Source organism: Molothrus aeneus, chromosome 12 (genome assembly GCF_037042795.1).
Source record: "Molothrus aeneus isolate 106 chromosome 12, BPBGC_Maene_1.0, whole genome shotgun sequence".
Taxonomy (NCBI): domain Eukaryota; kingdom Metazoa; phylum Chordata; class Aves; order Passeriformes; family Icteridae; genus Molothrus; species Molothrus aeneus.
The window spans coordinates 4,581,576-4,602,511 of NC_089657.1; the positions used below are offsets into that span (position 1 = coordinate 4,581,576).

The following is a 20,936-nucleotide window of genomic DNA, read 5'->3' on the forward strand; positions in this document are numbered from 1 at the left end:
CAGAAAAGCAGGCATAAAAATCCCCAATAAAAAGGCTCAGCAAGAAAACTGTCACACCCCCTAATCCTCAGCAGACTCTAACAAGATGTTCGCATGAGCCAGAGATTGTCTCCTTCCCCAGAAGACAAAAGGCACAGAAATCAATACTGTCTAGCATAGGATTAGGAGGCAAGAGATAGATAAAAAGGATTCCTTAACCTTACAATTAGAAACCCCAACTCTCCAGCCAAAAAGATAATCAGAAACAGACTGCAAACCTGTGTCACAATAATTGCTGCATCTTTTACTCTTTGAAAACTGATATTTTCAGAAGATTTTTTTATAATTTATTGCCACCCCAAGAAAGGTTTTGATGGCCACTTAGCTGCAGACAACTGCTGCGACCAAACCACAATTCAACACACATGGCAATAGAATTATTTCCTAGTCTTTATGTTTTAACCACCTCCAACCAAGCAAAAATTATATTACCAATGCTTGTACCAACCTCCCAGTAAATTGTACCACTAAAAGCAAAATTATATGTAATGCACTACTTCTAACAAATGATCAGCTTACTGTGCCCTGAACCAAACACTTCCACAGATTCTTCATGCCAAACCTGGCATAAGCATGTGCTCTGATTAAAAAGGAAACAACTTAGTTGTTATAGCAAGCGTCTTCAGCTTTATTTGGTATTACTAATGCTTTTAAACAGAAGGCAGGGTACTGGCAAGAGTAAAAAACAGACTTGAAGGGGGAGGAAACCTGCAGGCTGGAAAGAAGCTGCAGTCTCCTAAGTCTGACCCTCCTGCTGCAGATAACGAGTGACCATAAGATGTGAGAGCTGGAGAAATTTGCTGCATAGAAATTTCAGACTCTTTCAGAAGCTCAGCAAGGCAACCACAGGACATTGACAATGACATTTACGAAGCCTATATTAGCTAACAGCAATTACTCCAGCACCAAATCATGTATGCTTAGGTACTGCATGTTCCCACTTTACAGGGGGTTAAATAGCACAAGCTCTTATTGAAGGACAGTCAGAATTTAAGCAGTCAGCATATCCAATGTTACAAGACTTCCCTGGTCTTCCTGGTGCTATCAGGAGAGGAAAAGTCAAAAAATTTCTTTTTTCTCCAAGTGCAAAACGCTTGCAAACCATCACTTCATGCTCCTGTGAGCCTGCTGTCTCCCGAACACCTTAAATTTCCTGCCTTAAGCTAACTTTCCATGGTTTTGTTCAGTGCAAGTTAGACACTACCTCAGAGCTGCCTCATGTTCTGTGGCAGATGAAATAATCCCTGTAAGTAAACTACTTGAAACCACTTAGAAAGAGGTTGGCAGAGATGCAACTTAAACCATTGTCATTTGTCATGGAAAGACAAACAAATCACCCTTCCCAGAAGAGTCGTGACTCAAAATAAACACATGGAAAAAGGCATGAATTTCTGTTCCCTTTTTAGCAAGCTCAAAGACAACATAAAGCTTGTCTTACACATTCTTGGAGAATAAAAGAGAGAAATGATATCTACAGATTTCCGAGTACATTTTCTGGACCTCAATCCAGATGGGAATAAGTCATTCCATCAGTCCACCCCCAAAGGCTGAAGCCAGACAGAGCAGCCCAGGCTGTGAATCAAGCAGGGAGCAGAGGGCAGTGTGGTCTGCACGGTGGCATAAGCAAATTAATCCCTCCTCAGACACACAGCTCCCCAGGGACTCCGTGTCTTGCTTGAGGCAAAGTGTCAGAGACTCTCAAGCCCTTGCCTACAAGCACACTCGTCCCCAGGCCACAAGAAGCCTCCCTGCTGTCCAGCTCTGCTGGAATTGAGTCTAGGAATGTGGCACCCTGCCTGCTATCTGAAAGTTATTTCCAGATAACATTTTCCTCATTTTATAGCAAGGCAAGCTACTGATAACCACTATTAGAAGCACAAATTGAGACACAATTTGTATTCAGATCAAGATTTACCAAAGAAACTGCAAAACATTATTTTTGTGACCTCTGTGTGGCCCAAAAATCCCACACCCATCAGGATCCCAGTGCCTCCCAAGCATTCAGTCATTTAGATGAGAACTACATCTTCCCCTCCAAACAGAGGAGAAAGGAAAAGTGCTACAGACATCACCAAGTTTTCAACTTTGCCAGTTAAAGATTTTGAGATTCTCAGAGGTCATGGTGGTGAAAGGCAATGCAAAAGCCTAGAATAACTAAAAAGATAGGAAGCATTGCTATGCTGAAACAGAGAAATAAAGATGGGTGAGCTAAACTTGAACTTTCAAAATATCCTAAACCCATGGTTCGGAAAACTAGACTAGGGTTATGTTTAATAACTTATTCCACAACCATCAAAAGTGCAGCATCTTTATCTGTACCATTGGTAGCAGCAGAGATGAGACAAAGCATACAGTTCAGTACCACTGGTTACCTCAGTTGTGATCATTTAAATGAAGGTTTTGAATAATTAAGATGTTCATTTTGGTGTAGGTATCAGATACAACACTTGCTATGGTTTGCCCTGCAGCCAAACATTTCCATCACCTTTAATGGGCATTAGGATGGTCTCTCATGGATTGAGGCAGACTCATTTCACTGGTCAGGTGCATAGAGAAAACTCAGACTTAGGCTACCAAAAAAAAGACAGCAAAAGACAAACTTTACTCACTCAGAAACTCAGGGTTCAATGCTGCATCAGTGAATCAGGATCCCCAAGGAGTTTCCACCCTTTTGGGTAAGATAAATTGTGTCAACTGCCTGAAAATTGCTGTATTCCCTGGGGAAAACAGAGAATTATAGAATCACTTTGGTTGGAAAACACATCCAAGATCATCTCAGTGAGAGGCCACAGGACATTAACTAAAGGGAAGGGGTATCTCCCAACTTCTATTAGGAATTATTTTTTAACATATTCATGAAGTCACTTAGGGGACATCACTTGACTTTTCTCTCCTCTGATGACAATACAGCTTTGAGGTGTTCACGAAACACCCATGTGAGATAACAAAGGCACATCACCAACTGAGGAGCTTCTCCTGCTTAGTGAAACTTTCTTTTCCCATTATTTTCTCAAACTGGGCAGCCCCTTAGACACTCAGGTAAACCCCTCACTTTCTCAGCTCTTAGAGCAGGGCATCATTTCAGGTACTGAAGTAGCACCTTCCATGAAAAAAATTAGCTCAATTAGTCTAATTCCATTGGGTCTGGAAGCAACACTTTCTCCTTAATATTTTTCATGGTTTCAGCCCATCTTTGAATTGAGATTATTTTTCATGTTAATAATGCTAAAGAAACACTTTTAAGTTTACTCAAAACAGCAGTACAAACACAAAAATGCTGTGCAGAGGGCTAAGCCTAAAAGCTGTAGAGCATGAGAGTGAGCTCATAACCTCACCACCATTATCTTATGAAAATTGAGTAAGAACCCCAAAAGGGTCAGCTTAGGAGCCACAAAAATGCTGCTTATTCCACTTGCAGGATCTCACTTGATTACTTTGGTATCAGGCGACCCTTAAGCTGCCTCCTCTGCAGGGCTACTAATTTTGCACATTACCTGGAGAAGTGCCATGATGTTGTTTGCCCTCTTTCCTCTGTTTATCTGCTAAAGGAGAAGCAAGGCCTGTGGCCCCCTCCCCTCCCAGCTGAGGATGTTTTCCTAACTGAGGCTTCTCATACCAATTAACACCATCTGAAAGCCTTTAGAATGGGGAGATATGCCAATTTATCTGCTTTCTACCCAGCCACTCCAGAAGTGGGTAATGCTTATCTGCTCCAATTACTTCTGAAAATGTCATTTGGAGCATCCCAGATGGAGCCAACTCAAGAGACCTTTCAGATTTTGGCAGTGGCCCTCAGCAGTGCTCACCATGACCATTAATTGGGGTGTTGCTGATTAAAGGATGAGTACACCAAGCTGGGCAGCACCCACAGGCTGGGCTCTTCCAGTAGCAATGAGCTGGCTGTGTTAGAAACCACATCATCCAAAAATTTTAGAGACCACCTCAGTCCCATTAGGAAGGAACACTCAAGACCCCATTGTTGCAATCAAAAACCTACACCCAATGGATTCAATACCTCATGAGAACCTACAAGAGAGCTGGGAGGGGGCTTTTGACAAAGGCACGAAGTGGTAGATAAGGGGGAAAGGCTTAGATCTGAAAAAGAGTAGGTTTAGACTTGGTATTAGGAAGAGATGTTTTACTGTGATGACAGCAAGAAGTTGTGGATGCCCCATCCCTGGAAATGTTGAAGACCAGGCTGGATGGAGCTCTGAGAAACCTCATCCATTGGAAGGTGTCCCTGGCCATGGCAGGGGGCTTGGAATAGTATGATCCTTAAGGTCCCCTCCAACCCAAACCATTCTGTGATTCTATTTGTACTGGAAACACACATGATGCAAACTTTCTCTGCTACTCAGAGGCTTTGGTGGGCAAGGTCAAGATGTGTCCTGCTCTGATAAACCATGAGGAGGTAAATCATCCTGTGCAACTCAAGTCGTTCAGATGGTACTTTTGGCATTCCCCCCCCCCCTCCTGCTTTTGTTCTGTCAGTCTGAAGAGAACAGCTCGTGTGATGTAATTTAGAATGGAGCTTTTTTAAAGCTTTCACTCAGGAAAAGCTTCGGGAGCTCTGGGGGTATAGCTTAGCTCCGAGAAATAGAAAGAAAGCAAGTTTGCATTGACAGCTTGATCCCAGAGAGAGGTGGCTGCCTGCTTGTCTAACAGGTCCTCTGGGTCTGGATGAGGCAGAGACAGAGGAGCAGTCATATTAAGTGAACGCGCGCTGCCAATGTTAAAGGAACAATTACCATTATTCTGCATAGTTCACTGTTTGCTACTGCTATTTCCTTCAATAAAACCTCTTTTCACTTGCCAATTGGAGCTTGTCATGTAACAATATTTCTTATGCACAATACACATACTAAAATGCCCCTGTGTTTTTAATACATTTATAGTTGTTAACAATAGCAGTATAGCGACAGAAAAAACTGTGCTTGCTTTGAATACAGAACAGATTGAAAAAGAACAAACCAGTGGCCCTGCTCTGAAGGATTAATGGGGGTTAGATTTTGCCTAATCTGTGTTAAAATAGTGGCACCTTTTCCATTTCTTTGACACCCACTTCTTCCTCTCAGGGCCTGGGCTGTGGCCTCCTCGTTTGGAAGGGGTTGTACACCTGAGACTTGTGCAAAAGTGATGATTTTGATGTCAGGGAGTGTTGGGGAGAACATTGGGCTCTCACCTGTCCCTGAGGAGGATGGACAAGGGGTGCCACTCCTGTGGCCTTGGCAAACCCAGCCTGCCGAAGGTTGCCCAACAACCCTTCACTCCTTGTGCACAGACAGGTGGGAGCTGTGCTAGTGTCCAACAACACCTGAAACTCTGGTGTTCACTGCCCACATCAGAGTAACAAAACTCCTTGTGAATGCAGCTCTTGGTGAAGCAGAACAAACAGATCTGGGGAGACTGGCATTTCCCTGGGGCTGTGGAGCTCTACAGCTCTCCTCCAAGAGCTCACACAATGCAGACATTGTGCTACTACTGCACTTGCCAGCATCACAAAGCCAGGTGGAAATGACCGCAGCGAAGGTGCCACGGTGAGAAGAAATTACGTGTTTGCACTTCTGAGCAGGCTGAACCTCATATTTCATGCACCCAAAGGAACAAGCAGCTGTTCGGAAACCTTTGTAGCACAATCACGAAGGAAACTTTCTTCTGCCATAAGAGTCGTGTTTTCTAAGAACACTATTTTCTTCAGAACAAGTTAATATACACAGGAAAAGACATCTTGAGTGTTCCTGACTCTCCTACACTATCCAGGAATAGTGATAGACTGCGAGTTTAAACATATTCTTCCACTGCACAGTGAGAGAAGTGTGTTTAGTGCTGTGAGCAGAACACTTACCATGTTTGCCTTTGCCAGAGCCGGCAAGACGACACCGTTTTAAGAGTACTTATTACATACATAAGTAACAGTGGATGTCATCTGTCTGCCCCCAGAATAGATGTTCTGCATCTTTGGTGCAGGGGGAAAAAAGGATTTGTGAAAAGATGCACAGCATGATGCATCTTCTGCTTCAGATATTGCTAATTGCCTTGTCTGTGCCTTTTTCTGAGGAAAAGAGCAAGGAAACCCAGAGAAGGCCACCATACTGGAGGCTGGTTTGGAGCCTGATCTGAGCTGCCTGGAACTGTTTTCTTTGACATCTGGTGGTACAGGATCAAGCCCTTGCAAAGATAAATAAGTAGTTTTCCAGCATGGTCCAGCACAGCCTGTTCTGCAACACCTGGGGAGGTGCTCAGATGGCAATAAGATTAATAATGTTTATTACAGTGTGCAAGTCCAGCTCCCAGTTGTGTTCCAGCACGGCATGCAAGCAAGAGGGAAACAAATGGAAGTGTTTGCTGGAAAAGTCTCATAGAAGACATAAGACTCCCACAGATTGCCGCTCACCAATGGGATCAAATCAAAGAAAACTTTTATACCTTATTAGAAGATGTGGAGGGTTGTAGTCATATATTATCATGTGTCAATTTACCACCAGTAGAGCTCTCAGGACTATCTCTGAAAAATGCTGCATCTTCTGTGATTTGCAGCTCTATTTCACAGCATTTAAAATGTTTGGATTTATTTTAAGAATATATATGGGTTTGGTGGTGTTAATATATGTGGGTTTGTTGGTGTTTCCCTCCACCAAATGAAAATGCTGACAGTCTCAGAGCAGCTCTGGCATTAATGCTGTGCAAGGATATCTTTGTGACCATAACTGTGTGTAATGCCTGCTTTGGGAATAAACTCTTGGCACACAACTTCTGTGTCATTCAGAAAGCAGCACAGTTGTCAAGGACCTTGGGACACGAAAGGAAGACACTGTGCTGTCTTTTCATTGGAAAGTTCACAAATTCTGCCTAGAGATCCCTCTGATATTTTCACTTTTCAATACACAGTGATTACCAAAAATAAAACTGAGAATTTTAAGTGCTTTCCAAATTTAATGACACCGATTTTTACATGGAAAAAAAATCTTTTGTAATAAAGTCAGCATTTTCTGTTTTATATTACCTATAAATTTCCTCCGCTAAAAAGTGAGTAATTACACAAGGATGTCCACGGGTGACACCTACCTTTAGTTGCTGTGCCAGTGTACTAAATAAAGCCCCATCCACTTCTGGCTACTCAGCTCAGGTTAGGATTTTGTTTCTGAAATTTGGTCATATTTGCAGACAACCTTAACCTCATTGTGGGGTGAGTCATTAACCATGAGAGGAAGGAAGAGTGAATTAATGCAGCAGTGACATCAAGGCAACAACAATAACAATTGTAAAATTTGTTTTTTCTCTGCTTTGAAAACAGTAAGGTCAATTCAAATGAGACAATACATCAAACCTTCCAGTTTCACTCTGTGCAGTGAGGAATAAAGAGAATTTGAGAGGTTTGAGTTAGCTCTGCAAAACAACAAGATGTCCATTGGGGGTGTGCAGGCAGCCCCATCAGAGGGTGGCCTCAGGGGCTCTGTGTGATGCTGTGCATCCCAAATCCCAGCCTGGGAAAGAGGACAGGGACTGGCACAGACATATGGTGACTGGGGTGACCTACTGGCATTAATAAAAACAATCATTGCTAAGCCCTCCACTTGGAGGGGGGAGGACAGGGCTGTGTGTTTTCAGTTCAGGTTCAGTTTGTGACTTACTTGTTCTGAGTTGTTTTAATTATCCCTTTTAGCAAATGTCAGCAGAGTGCAGTTTCAAACAAAAGGAAATAAATAAAAGAATTTGAAAACCAGACTTTACCTTCATTTACAACAATTTTTAGGGCTGTTTCATGCAATAGGGCCACCACATACCTACAAGGTCCTCTCCATCCCTGGAGTGTTCAAGGCCACTTTTCACAGGGCTTGGAGCAACCTGGTCTAGTGGAAAGTGTCCCTGCTCATGGTGGGTGCTTGGAACTAGATGGTCTTTCAGTCCCTTCCAACCCAAACCACTCTATAATTCAATAAGACCCCCAAAAAAAATCCAGTCTGGGGCTTAAATACAACTTCAGGTATAGCCACTCCATCTCAGTGACTCCCAGAGAGGATGATCTCTTTCAAGATCTGCTGGAATAACAACAGGGTGCCAGGATGCTCTGATCATAAAATTCAAAACACGGAAAAGATGATAAAAAAATTACCTAACAGCAAGAAGCATGTGAAATACCATGAGATCCTGCTGCTCCCTGGACTATCCCCAATTCCTCTAATAGATTTATCTCATGGAAGCCATTCAAAAAGTCACAACTGCCAGGACAGAAATATGGACCTAAAGAAAAACATGACAGGGAAAGAAAACAGTGGCTGAAGGGGAATTTGGGAGAGCTGATCTACAAACAAGTCCTGAGGGCTCCGATAAGGCTCTCCTGAAAGGTGCTCAGCTGTATCCCACATCCAGCCCCATGGGTTTCAGGGGTTGCCTTGCCTGTTGATCAATTAATGTTGTGTTTCTGCTGCAGTTAGCACTGATTCCAAAGCTGTGAGGTTCCTGTGACAAGTCAGTGATTTATCTTGGTGCTCATCACCTGAGGGCTCCTGAGGACCTCGCACCAGGCTGTGACAGGGAGCGATGGACAGGAAGGGCTCTGGGCAGGCCCTGCGGACCAGCCAGTGAACACACTGGGAATTTTGCTGCTGTGGTCACTTAGGGCATGAATTATGTCCAGCCTTTAACACAGACGATGGTGTCTGATGCAACAAGGACTTTGGACTCAGCACATAAAAACCTGTTCATAAATTGCTCAGTCCCCCTTCTTGCAAAGTCGTTACACCTCCAAGGTGTAAGAGAACAGCATAAAATTCACACTGATTCCTTCAATTCTTTTTTAAGCATCTTTAAATGCAGATTTTTTTTCTTGCTATACATCTTACTTTTTATAGTTAAATGTAATTTTAAAGCAAAAAAAGAACATAAACAATATACACTGACTCTTGACACTCCATTGCTTTTTTAAACTAGAATAATAAAAATTTGCAAATGAACAAAAGAGTGGGAGGAAGATATCTGATTTACAATGTTTTTGAGATAAAGAACACTATAAAAAAAGATCAATGTGAATAATAAAGCATTGTTAACTGAGTCATGACATTTCTATTCTCAGTGAAGATTTGAACAGTAGAGCTCTGCAAATGAGCACCTTGTGCCATTTTCAAAGTGGGAGGAAGACATATAATTATAATTCTTAAAGTGAAGAGAATTTTAAAAAAATCTTTGTGAAAAAGTTTATTGAAAAACATATCGACATATCAATATGACATAAATTACTTTAATTTTATTAAACTGGGAGGGGGGGAAAACCTCTTTTTGAAGACTGGCTGCAGAAAGCATTCCTTGAAAAGAATTTTCTTTATTAAAAACTCTTTGCTAAGATGAAACAGCACTGAATGTCAGCACTACCGTATATTTATTCTGTAACTCTTCCAACAGCCAAGATCTATAAAAGAAACATATTTTCAAAACAGTTTTAACCTCCATTGTCTTGATCATTCGTATTAACATTTTTCATGTCACCTATTGAAATCCCTTAAAGGAACCTTTTATTCAGTCAAAATTAATGAAGCCGTTTTCTTAAACAGCCTCCAAAAAGTAAAAAGGACGTAATGTTGTGCATTTTATTTGACATACGTTTTCTGCCATTTCACTTATTTCTGTGATGAGAGCAATACTTCATATTTATGCTATCAAGTCTACAGAGAAAAGTGATTTTGAGAGAGAAGAAAACCAACTCTGCTCTTGCTGTGTGTGCAATTTAAATCCACAGCGAAAATACAGCATTGATCAGATTACTCCAATTGAGTCATTTAGTGCTTTGGCATTCCTGAAGTTAGGGCCCAGCTGTGAAATCATAGTTGGGGCCAAACATTGCTGTTAGGTGAGTGCACATGGCTCCCATTTTCTTCAAAGGGAATGACACACATGGCCAATATTTAGCTTTCACCTCTTCCATTCTTTAGCAAGCAAAGCCAGAACCAGTGGAGTATATGCAGGCAATTTAACCGAATTAAGAATACAATCAAGATTTTCCAGGACTTACTAGTGATTTGGGATATATAATTCAATACACATCAAAACACAGATGCTCAGCATATTCTGAAAATCAGGCCATCTCAAATGTCTTGCTTCAAGCAGGTAAAATCATAAATTACTCTGAATATTTTGGCTATTGGATCCTAACAAACTGGGTGTAGTACACTTCTTCAAAATTATAAACTCCAATTTCTGGCTTGGCTAGGATGCCTGGGAGAATTACAACATCCCAACCCATTTTTGTTCCTGTGCTGGCACACAGTTCTCCCCTGCCATTACCATTACAGGACTTGAGCACAGTGCAGGTGCCCTTCTGCAGCAGAAGGGAAAGTCCAGCTCCTGGCTCTGCAGGTGCCCTGGGATGCACTGAGCTGCTGAGATGGCCCAAAAGACCTTATAGCTAAGTGCCATGGAGAGAATAAAGGATGCAACCCAAAAAGCTAGCTGGCCCATGCTGCATGCAGATCTTCATTTCAACTCAAGGTCAAGTGGAAAACTTTTCTACCATCCTTGCTGACTCTCCTCTTCACTTTCTCCTGACTCCATCTGTTCCTCACCCATCTCCTTCGTTCCGCACTCGCCTCCCTCTTCTTCCTGTGTCCATCTGTTCCCTCCTTCCTCGACACAAGTTGGGGAAGGGAAGTAAATTCAGTCATTCACTGAACAGATTTCAAGATGAACCCCCTCCCTCTCCAGTTCTAACTTCATTCATCATGGTAAAAATTATAATGAATAGAAATGTTGAAGGTGAAAATTTATTAGGGATTGTGTTGCTTTCTTATATGAAAAGCAGTTAAAGCGGCATATAAACATTGGCTTCATTCATTTTTTCTTAATATATGGCATAATTAGTGAGAAATATTAGTGGAAGTGCTTGCTATGCAGTCCATCAACACATGCCTGTCAGTGCTTAGGATCTGGGCCAAAAGTTTTTGCCAGTCCTGTGATAGATTTACAATAAGCCTATAGAAGGCTTTACAGTTAGCTGGGTCACTAATTCATGAAGTTACAATGTATGCAATGAGGTCAAAAATTCACTATTGATAAAATACCCCCTCCCGGGATTGCACCATTAGCTTTGTTACTGCAACAGCAAAATAAAGTAAACCCAAAGCTCCTGTGAATTACCAGTCCATCATCGTAAATCAGTAGTGAAGCACTTGCACGAGTTCATGATGTCATCTGAAGCCCGGGATATATTTATAGCCTTGTGTACTATTTCCTGTTTCCTCATGACAAAAATAAACAGTCTCCAAATCCCCTGCATCCTTCTGCCTGAGCTCAGCAAAATGTAATGGGCACGAATCTCTGAAAGGCCCTGTGATATATGGGTCTGGAAGAGCTCCCTTCTGATGGGCCACGGCGCCCGCGCTCCCTCCGGCCTCTCCATGTGGGCAACAGCAGTTGCCATGCAGTTTGCTCCATCTGCTGCACTCACTGCTGGGATAGTCCCACACCCCCTCCTACTTTGCCTCCCTGACACTTGGAGAGAGAAGGAAAGGAGATTTAAGCCTCCAGGCCTTAGGCATGGAGTGAACAGCCTGGCAGGCGCATCTGAGGTGGAGCAGCTCAGCATTGCTCCATGTGGGGATCTGGGCTTGCCACTGCAGGGACCTTGGGCATCTTGTCCACCAAGACTCACAATCCATGAAGCTTGGAGTTTGGGCTTGAATTTCCTCCCTCCTCCTTTACTCATGATTTGGGATCCTCATTTAAGGTTTCTGAGGTGTTTGGGCATTGATGATGCCCCACATTTCATCTCAGACCTCCTAGCTCTCAAATTTTCTGTACCTACCTGAATTGCTGTTTTTGCTGTGATCCTCTTCACCTCTTCTTGAAACTTTCTGTCTTGGCAGTTTATTTTTTGCTTCCTTTCCTGAAAAGAGACAGAGGGTAACACAAACAGCGCCCCATGCCATGTAACCTCCCTCAGCAGTGAAGCAGATTTGCTTCTGTTTGACCTCCGACCAACAACTCCAGAAGTCAATGACTGTCACTAAGTGGCTGAGGGTGATAGCTGTGACAAACCACATTCATTTGACACTTATCCCTCTTCAATTTTGTTTTCTTCTCTCCACCAAGACCGTCGCACCAGCTCCCTTCCTCTACTGGCCCTCCCTGGAGTGACATCGAGCAGTGAGGACCATCCAGGTAAGCTGCTGTCCCCATGCATGCAGAGATACTCCCTCCCTGGCAGACCATTATATCCCTTAAATGATCCAGTAAAAGTGTTTTGCTTTTCTTTGGCTTTTGCCTTTTTGAAGGACTGCTGTCAAACCCTGAGGTTTGGGTTTCATGGTTCTATGAGAACCAAGTGTGTTCAGATCAAGCCTTCATACGTACAAGTTTTCATCCATCAGGTCAGATGCAGCTCTCCTGTGTCATCTGGGGGCAGAATGGACATGGCACACAGCTCTTCCAGTGATGAGCATGTGCTACATTAAACAGACAGGTAGCGACAGCAGGGCACGGGATAATGAATGCTGCACTCATACACCAACATGCCTCAGGGGAAAATTAAAAAGTTACAGGTCCTAAACTGCTACAGTTTTCCATGCAGTTTAGCATTAAACCTTTGGACTCCTTGATACAGGGGTGTGAGACAAAGGGCCACTGCCAGGATGGATCTGGAATAAATGCCAGCATTGAGTAGAGCCACAGGCTCCCTTATCCTTTGCTTGTAAGATGTGGATGAGCCCTAGGAGAGTCAGAGATCAATTCTCCTTCTCCTTCAGCGGAGTCTCCTCCTAAACAGCTGCTCCAAGAGCTGCTTTGGATTACCTGCATTGCTGCAGTCCCTGTTCAGCAGAACAGAGCACCTCTTAAACCCTCTGTCCCTTATCAAAAATAGACTTACAGCCCTTGTACACCTCTATACTAAATCTAATTTCAGAAGCATGCAGGGAAACTGCAGACTCCTCTTCTCCAGGGCTGCAAGATGCTGGTTTGTGCCTAAAGCCAGTGAAGAGAAATAGAGGTCAGGGGACATACTGCAAATGCCAGTCTTGGTATCACTGCTCCTCCCCATTAACCAGAGGGATCTGGGGCTGGCATCAGTGGAAAGTAAGTGATTTACTTTGTGCTTTCATGAATTTAGACACTTGTAGTCAGCCATGTGAATTGCCCAACTCCAAAAAGAAAAAAAAGAAATTCCATGTGAGTATTGAGACTATCTTTAATACAAACATGGGTGAACAATCCCAGTCTTCTACTGCAACAGCCAAGGCGAGTCCCAGCTTCCCCATGTGAGGAAGAAAGTTGCCACTTCATACTATTTAAAAATGGCACATTGTGGGGGTGTACCTTTAGCAGCCTCTGCCTAACAGTCTAACACTGAATAATCTGAGATTTCTTCATCATGATACACTTATTTTTCCCTATAAGTTCACTTCAGTGGTTGATTTCTATCTGTTAAAAACACAGACATATGTGGACATTTGAAGCTGAACACAGGCTCTTAAAAGAGAGTTGCAAAGTTTGACCCTCATCCCATTTCTAATTGTAATTTGGGATTTTTTATATTCTCATTTAACAGTAATCATAAATACTATGAGTGGTATATAATGTATTTTTAAAGCCTATTTGGCTACATCTATTTGTTCCAAACTCTCAACCTACTACTGTTCCATCCACCAAAAACTATAATAGGGAAAAAAAAAAGTGCTAACCACCTTTTTTTTTCTGCTGGTCTAGCACAATCTTTATTTCTTCAGACACTGTGCAAACATTAAATTGATAAAAGACATAACATAGATGGACCCACAGCTGAACTGAAGGTAATTGCATAAAAATGAAATGGAGACCTATAATTGTACACTGCTTTAGCCTCTCCTGCAGTGTTTTCTGGAAGCAAGGATCTCGCTTGTCATAGCAAGTTGCTTGTTACAGTGATTGCGTGAAGACTTGATCTAGCTGTACAAGACAAGTATAACATTACTGAAAGGGAGCTTTTCAAACTAAGAGTCTGACACTAAAATGTACTGTATTTTCCAAGATGTAGTATGCTTTAACAAACAGAAGAGTCCCTGAGTGACAGCTTTTGTTACCCTTTTGTTTGATGGTGCTGTATTGAAAAATTCAGGTTATGTCTATGCCTTTCTATTTCTGGTTTTGATTTCTCTTCAACAGCACTTCAAGAATAAAAATTGACTCCAAGTATGAATAGTAGAAGTCGGTGGATACAGTAAATGTCAGTCTGGCATTTACTGATTACTTCTGTCAGACTTTTTTTTCAGTCTCGCTTCTTGAATGCTTAAATGCATTCTGTGGGCCATTGTATTGTTGCAGAATTGGGGAACTCAACAAATACACCATGAATTAAAACATACCTAGTTTACATTTTTGGGCAGATTTTGAAAGTGGAAAATAATAGTTATTCTTGCCTAAGCCTTTTGATCTGCTCTGTGTGTATCCAAAGGCTCAGCCTGGGTGTAGCTCTCAGTATGAACAAACAGGACCCATTTGTGATATTGGCTAACTACCTATATTGGTAGGGCTTGTGTCTTTTGGACTCACAAAACAATTCTACTTATCTCTCAAATCCTTGCTTCCCCCCCCGCTTCAAGCCTTATGGTTGCACTGGTTTTTCACTTACCCTGCAATCCATCCATCCCATCCACATTTCCTCCTCTCTCTGCAAGGATACTGGGGGAACAGCTGCAGTCTCATCAAGGTTTCACTCTCTGTCAGCCTTTCCTTGGCTTTTCCTTAACATGGGTCAGAAGTCAAAGGTACATAAAAACCAAGAGATATGCAGGGCCTCTCTTCAGACTCCTTGCAGGCAAGTGCAGTTGAACCACTTCAGACCACTTACTGTTCTTCTTAGAAAGTAGCATTTGCACAACTGAGGTGTTTGTAAAGATTGATTTTCTGTATATAGCTCAAGAGCAAGCATATCACAAGATTTAAGTGAGATAAAAAGTGAGGCTGTGCTTGATGTGAGGTGCAGGAGTTAATCAGCTGTAGATAAGAACTGATGAGGTATTATCATCCCTGCCATGGAGAGAATGACTGTGTTTCTTGGCCACTTGATCACTTCAGAGATCGAGTGAAACTATATATCAACCCATGTTTATCTGTGCCTGAGGAGTTCTTCAAGAATAAATTGAACTCAGAACTCTTCTTAACCTTTCCCCTAGTTGGGGCTTAAAATTAAGCTCTCCCTCTGGTTTTTGAGCTGCCTCTCTGGCACGCTGACAGCATGTGAAGTATCCCATCTCCTAGTTGACTTCCAGGCCAACAACGCAAGTGGGGATGAAGTTATGAAATAAGGAATCTGGATGCTAAACAGAGACCATCTGGCTGTCTTTGCTACAGGATTATAAACCACAGTGAGCTGGCACATCTGCATCCAGGTACCGCCCACGTGCACATTGTTGGCTGTTAATTTAGGGAAACAAAGATGCAGCTGAAAAATAACAAGATAATTGTTTTGCCTTCTTTTATGTCACAAACTGAAGTTAGGATATCAAAGTCTAAATAGATGTCAACTGAGGCAATAGTTCTGTTTTCTTTCCAAACCTGATCCCACCCACTGGAAGTGAATTATTACTTAGCCTCCAAGTCCTCTGGGTTTAAGAGAAAACCTTAGAAGGCAAGTTCACAAATACCTTTACTATGAATAAACCTCTGTAAAGAGACTGAAATCATTAGGTGAGAAGGGTTAGGCCTTGGAAGTAAACAACTGTAGGTTTGAAAATTCTGCATATGTTATTCTCTCAGATCTCTGCCTTGGTATCACAGTCTTTTTTTTCCTAATCCCACCAGATAACCAGCTTACAAATGAAAAACACACAGATGAAAAGCCTATGAAAGGTATTGTTATGAGTTCTGTCGCAGAATTCAGCATCACAGACACTTCATCAAAGGGTACCAAAAATGAGAAGAAATTGTCAGATGCAAGCAGATCATCCATTGCTTCCCTGGAGAAATGCAGAGAATTCTCTTACATTGAAGATGATGCATCAGTACATCAGAGAGACAGTGACGGTATGTTTTATAAAACAGATCACATTTGAGCTGATTTCTAAATAATGCCCACTGCAAAAGAACTATGTATAACCAACTTGAAATTAAATGTTGAACAGGAGGTTCAAGAACATCGCCAAAAGCAATGTTAAGTTGCCCTGCAGACATTTGTGTGATAGATGAGAATTTCTAGAAGATGATCTTAAATTGTCAGTGATACTAAAGTCATAGAAGAGGAGCTTAGAGCTTATTGTGCCACAGAGCATTTGTACTTTAGCAATGAGAGTTTGCACAGAGGCACCAGTGTCAGTATCAGATAAATCTATTCCTGGTAATTCCAGTGGATGTTAAAAAAAGGCTCTGTGAACTATTTCAGAAGTTTCTTTCGAGTGCCTTTTGCAATAATGGATTAGTGTGTTATATCCAATGGAGCTGGGATCTGTCATGCATATCATTTGACAATTCCTAAATTAAGCATATCTAAATAGAGATCAACACAATAAAGTGCCCTGTTCTCCAAGAATCATTAACATCTCTATTGTGTCACAGATCCTTAAAAAGGGATGTCTATGATACATCTATTGGAATATGCTTAATTTCAGAGAAGGATATGAAGTATTTATTTTATTTAGGGAACTTGTCCTCTTGTCCTGACACTTCCTATTTTTAAGTTTGAGGTCTCTCACAACCACTACTGGCACACAGGTGTGTACCATATGATGCAAATAACAGATTTCATTCTCCAGAAAAAAGCTAAATGTGAAGGAAATTAACAACAACAACAAAAAACCCAATCTGTGCTTAATTAATAATGTTAAGGGCTGGATAGAAGCCAAGAAAACCAAAGGAAGACAGATTTGTGGTTGTCATTGCATACTCAGCTCACTCCACTCTGACAACTTACTGCTTATTCCACATACACAAGGCCAAATCCTGTTTGCTCAGAGAACCTCTGAAGGCAGAGCAATAGATGAGGAAATTGGTGATTATTTTGTTCCCAGGGCTCAGACAAGAGCAAATACAACACTCATAGGTCTCACCAAGGATGACCAGAAAGGCTTCAGCAATCTTTGGACCAGGGTTGTTCAGAGCATCATCTGTGTGAGCAGATGCCACCAAACAAGAGCAGGAAAACTTAGAGATGAGGCATGCTAGAAAAATTATTATAAATTCTTCTTTTGTGCTAATTAATCTAGTAATGTAGAGAAGGAGAGCTGAGGTCACTGTTCTCACTGAGATAAACGCAGTAAAGCCGTTTGGCAAACAGCAGGGAAAACAGAGGGGAAAACAAGAGATTGCATCTTCTTTTATGCAGTTTGTGGCTAATTTATTTTCAAATATATAAATGAATGCATAGGAATGGATGTCTAATTGCTAATATCTATTATTTATATACATTACCCCACTTAAAACAGGACCAAAAAGCCTCACACATGCAGATTTTTTGAAATGTGTTACATCCATTATCACAGTTCATGGTGTGTGCTCTGATGGGAATTTAAAAGCATCTTTACTGCACATCACAGAGTCTGTGCTGAAACATTACTTTATTATTAAAATCTTGTGCTTTTTGTGTGCTCTCTTTCCTGGATGAAGCCCTAAGAATCATATCTATTCTCTCCAGATTACATAAGCACCATTATGGTTAACATATTCAGGGAAAAAAAAACTGTTATTAAAAAATGGATCTTTGGAGAGGGAGAAAAAAATCACCAAATCCTTAATTGAGACATAACTTTGAATTCTGTCTCTCACATCTATGTATAGGAAAGAAATTTCATAAACATAAGAGATCTAAAAAGAATAGTCTTAATTACACCAAGAACTACTGGATAAAATGATTACATTTTCTACAGTGTAAATTTCATACAATTAAATACAGTGGTGTCACCTTATTAACTGTTTCAATTTTATAATTATTTCAGTTCATTTAGCTAGGAAAAAATATAAGCATGAACTTACTGAGTATTACCAAAATCTAGTCATTCTTATTTGACAGAAGTGACTTAGAAGTTAGTTGTGCTTGTCTGAACATAAATAGATCTTGACATATTTAAATAAGTATTAAAATTGATAACATTGGTGATGATATGCCATTTAGAAAGAAGTTCAGTCATATGCTATTTGTTCTTGCTACCTTGTCTTTTTAACAAAGAAGCTGGAATGATTTTTTTTTTTTAATTTTGTTTTTTCATCAAGAAAGCTTTCTAAAAAAAATAGCATAATTCTGGAAACTTCCTGGCAGTGAACTTCATGTTACGTGAGCTAGAAAATGCCACAACAGAACCAATGCAGTTGAATGAGTTCACAGTTAGTCATCCTAGGGCAAGAAATGTGGTTATAACCATATGCTATCCTGAAAGAAGCAATGAAAAGACATTCATATTGTTGAAGGCATTTTTCCTTTCCAAAAACAAGAAGGAACAAAAAAAAAAAACAAAAAAGGAAAGGTCTGGGTCTGTGCTCCAAGTGGATTCACACAGTTGGAATCTCACACCTGCTGCACCCAAGCAGCCTCCCCAGATGCTGGAGGCTGGAGTTAATTAGTTGATTTTGGGAGGGCACAAACATAGCACAGAGCTTTAGTCATGGTGACCAAGTTTTCAAGAATATTCACTGGCTCCAGACATGCATCCTACATAATCTATTTTCCAAACTTTTGTCTCCTTTGAAAAACTGACATTTGTGAACAAAAAGGTGAGAACCCTGTTTGGTGGGGAGTTGGGAGGACCCTGAGCTGAGACACACTGCCCTCTCTGAATGCTCTTCTCCAGGCCTGCTCTCCCTCCCTGCCCTTGGTAGTCTTTAAACATTTTTAGTGCAAACTCTTGTGAAAATGAAAATAAACTCCAGTGTCACCTGTGCTGGTGTCATGGTTTCCTCAGCCCCACAGAACACCTCACTCACTGCCCCACTACAGAATGGGGGTAACAGAAGGGTAAAAGGAAGAAAACTCATGAGATTACATAAATACAGTGTAATGGGACAATGTAGTGGTTTTACACGGGAGGAAGAAAAACAATATATATATTATATATAAATAAAAAATTAGAATATACAAAACAAGGTATTTACATTGCAATTGCTCACCACTCACCAACTGATGCCTAGTCAGTTATCTGAGCAGAAACCCCTGCTTGTTTTCTGCCTAATTTATATTGATGCTATATGGTCTGGACTATCCTTCTAGCCAGCTGGGGTCAGCTGTCCTGGCTGTGTCCCCTCCCAGCTTCTTGTGCCTCTTCAGCCTCCTTGCTGTCTGGGCATGAGAAGATAAAATTTGGTTTAAAGGGCTTCTTCTTCTGCATTTCACTGCCACAGAATATTTCCATTCAAATTCTTTTCATACAGCTGTTGTTTTTCCAGAGCAATTAAAATAGAAAATAAACTTTTAACTTGTCTCTATGGAAGTAGTTATCATCAATGTATTTTTAGCCCACCCCCTCACTTCTGGCCTAAACCCGGGCAATCCCATCTCGCTCTTGTTCTTACATCTCCCTGCTTTTCCTTTCTCTTAGATGAATGCGCCACACTTATCCTGGCCTGCTTGTTCTGCCAGTTTTGGGACTTTCTTATAATGCTGCCTGATACCTGTGAACATTGGCTGACAGATACCTGTTGTCCATCCAATAGATATTACCAGACCTCCGACGAAGACCACGGCAGCAACGACTGCAACTGTGACTGTGACATTGATTGCAGCCTCTTTGAGTCCTGCCACGAGACCGGGGAGTGCCTGGAGCTGGCCATGGAGATCTCAGAAGTCTGCTATCGCTGATAGGAAAAAAATTGACAAAGTTCCTCAAAACTACCTGACAGATTACAAAGGAGATTTTTTTTTTCCTGAATATTAATCATAACCAGAGGTTTTGTCAATGAGGACTATGTGCATCTTGTTGCTCCCTCCCTGGAGGTCTCTGTGTTGGCATGATATCACAAACTGCTGAAACCAATAAAGGACAAAAAGGGGTCTTCTCTGCCATAGATGACAACAGAATTCCTAAGTGCCAAGTGTGCTCGCTGCTTTACCCACTGTCAATCCAAGCTTTTATAAACCTTTAACTGCTTTAAACACTGATTTCACCATTCATAAACACAGAACAAATTAGGACATTATTTTAGGACTGATATATATATTAGTTCATCTTCTAATGGATTCATACCTAAACATGTATTACACATTGTTGGTTATTATTAATAATTTATGATACAGCATCATTTTATAATTAAAAATTTATTTATTCAATCTCTTAAAACACTCTTATATGCCCAGTATAGGTAGAAAAAAAATTAAATGAATTAGAAACCATACTACTGGTAATTACAGCAAATGTCACTGAAAATCTCCAGTGAATTTCGTTGAGGAAGCATTTTCACAGGGTACTGCAATTCGACAGTGTATTAATGTGCTGGCCCATGGTTATGTAACAACATGTTATGCCTATTGTTCATTAGTTATAGGAAAGGGCTTCTTAAGTGTAATTAGCCTAAATGGGAATTGACTGCACACTTCCAGAGGAGAATTACCCCATAGATAGCCAGTAACTCCTTTGCTTGATTTTCATTTGTAAGACTTTTGCAAGAAACAGAATATTCCCACCTATTCCAGTGCAAACAGGCATCTCCACCTGTGCACAAAAGATTACAGAATGACAGTATCCATCCTGGTTGTGCTTTCAAATTCCTTCTATCTCTTTTCTGATGGCAGGTTTGATTAATAAAAAGGAAATGCATGTTGCACATTACACATATGACAACAAAAGCATGTAAATTCAGCTGCCTGAGGGTGCAGAACACAGGTATTGAGCACAGAGGAAAATACAGAATTGCTTGCTCACACTAGACATTTATAGACTAACACCAAAGTCAGTGTTTGCTATGTATAAGCACTAAAATTTCTCCCAAAAACCCCACTGATCTCAGTGCAGAAG

At 41.1% G+C, this 20,936-nt stretch overlaps 1 protein-coding gene across 1 annotated transcript in view; it reads left to right on the top strand.

Moving 5' to 3' along the window:
- MDFIC2 (MyoD family inhibitor domain containing 2) overlaps positions 1 to 19,798 on the top strand; it is a 41,242-nt gene extending 21,444 nt beyond the window's left edge. Inside the window, exons 2-4 of the mRNA XM_066558405.1 lie at positions 12,121 to 12,189; positions 15,805 to 16,026; positions 19,524 to 19,798. Coding sequence (XP_066414502.1) covers positions 12,121 to 12,189; positions 15,805 to 16,026; positions 19,524 to 19,783 — 551 coding nt within the window. The 3' untranslated portion in view covers positions 19,784 to 19,798. The remainder of the gene's footprint in view (positions 1 to 12,120; positions 12,190 to 15,804; positions 16,027 to 19,523) is intronic.
- Positions 19,799 to 20,936: the final 1,138 nt, after the last annotated feature.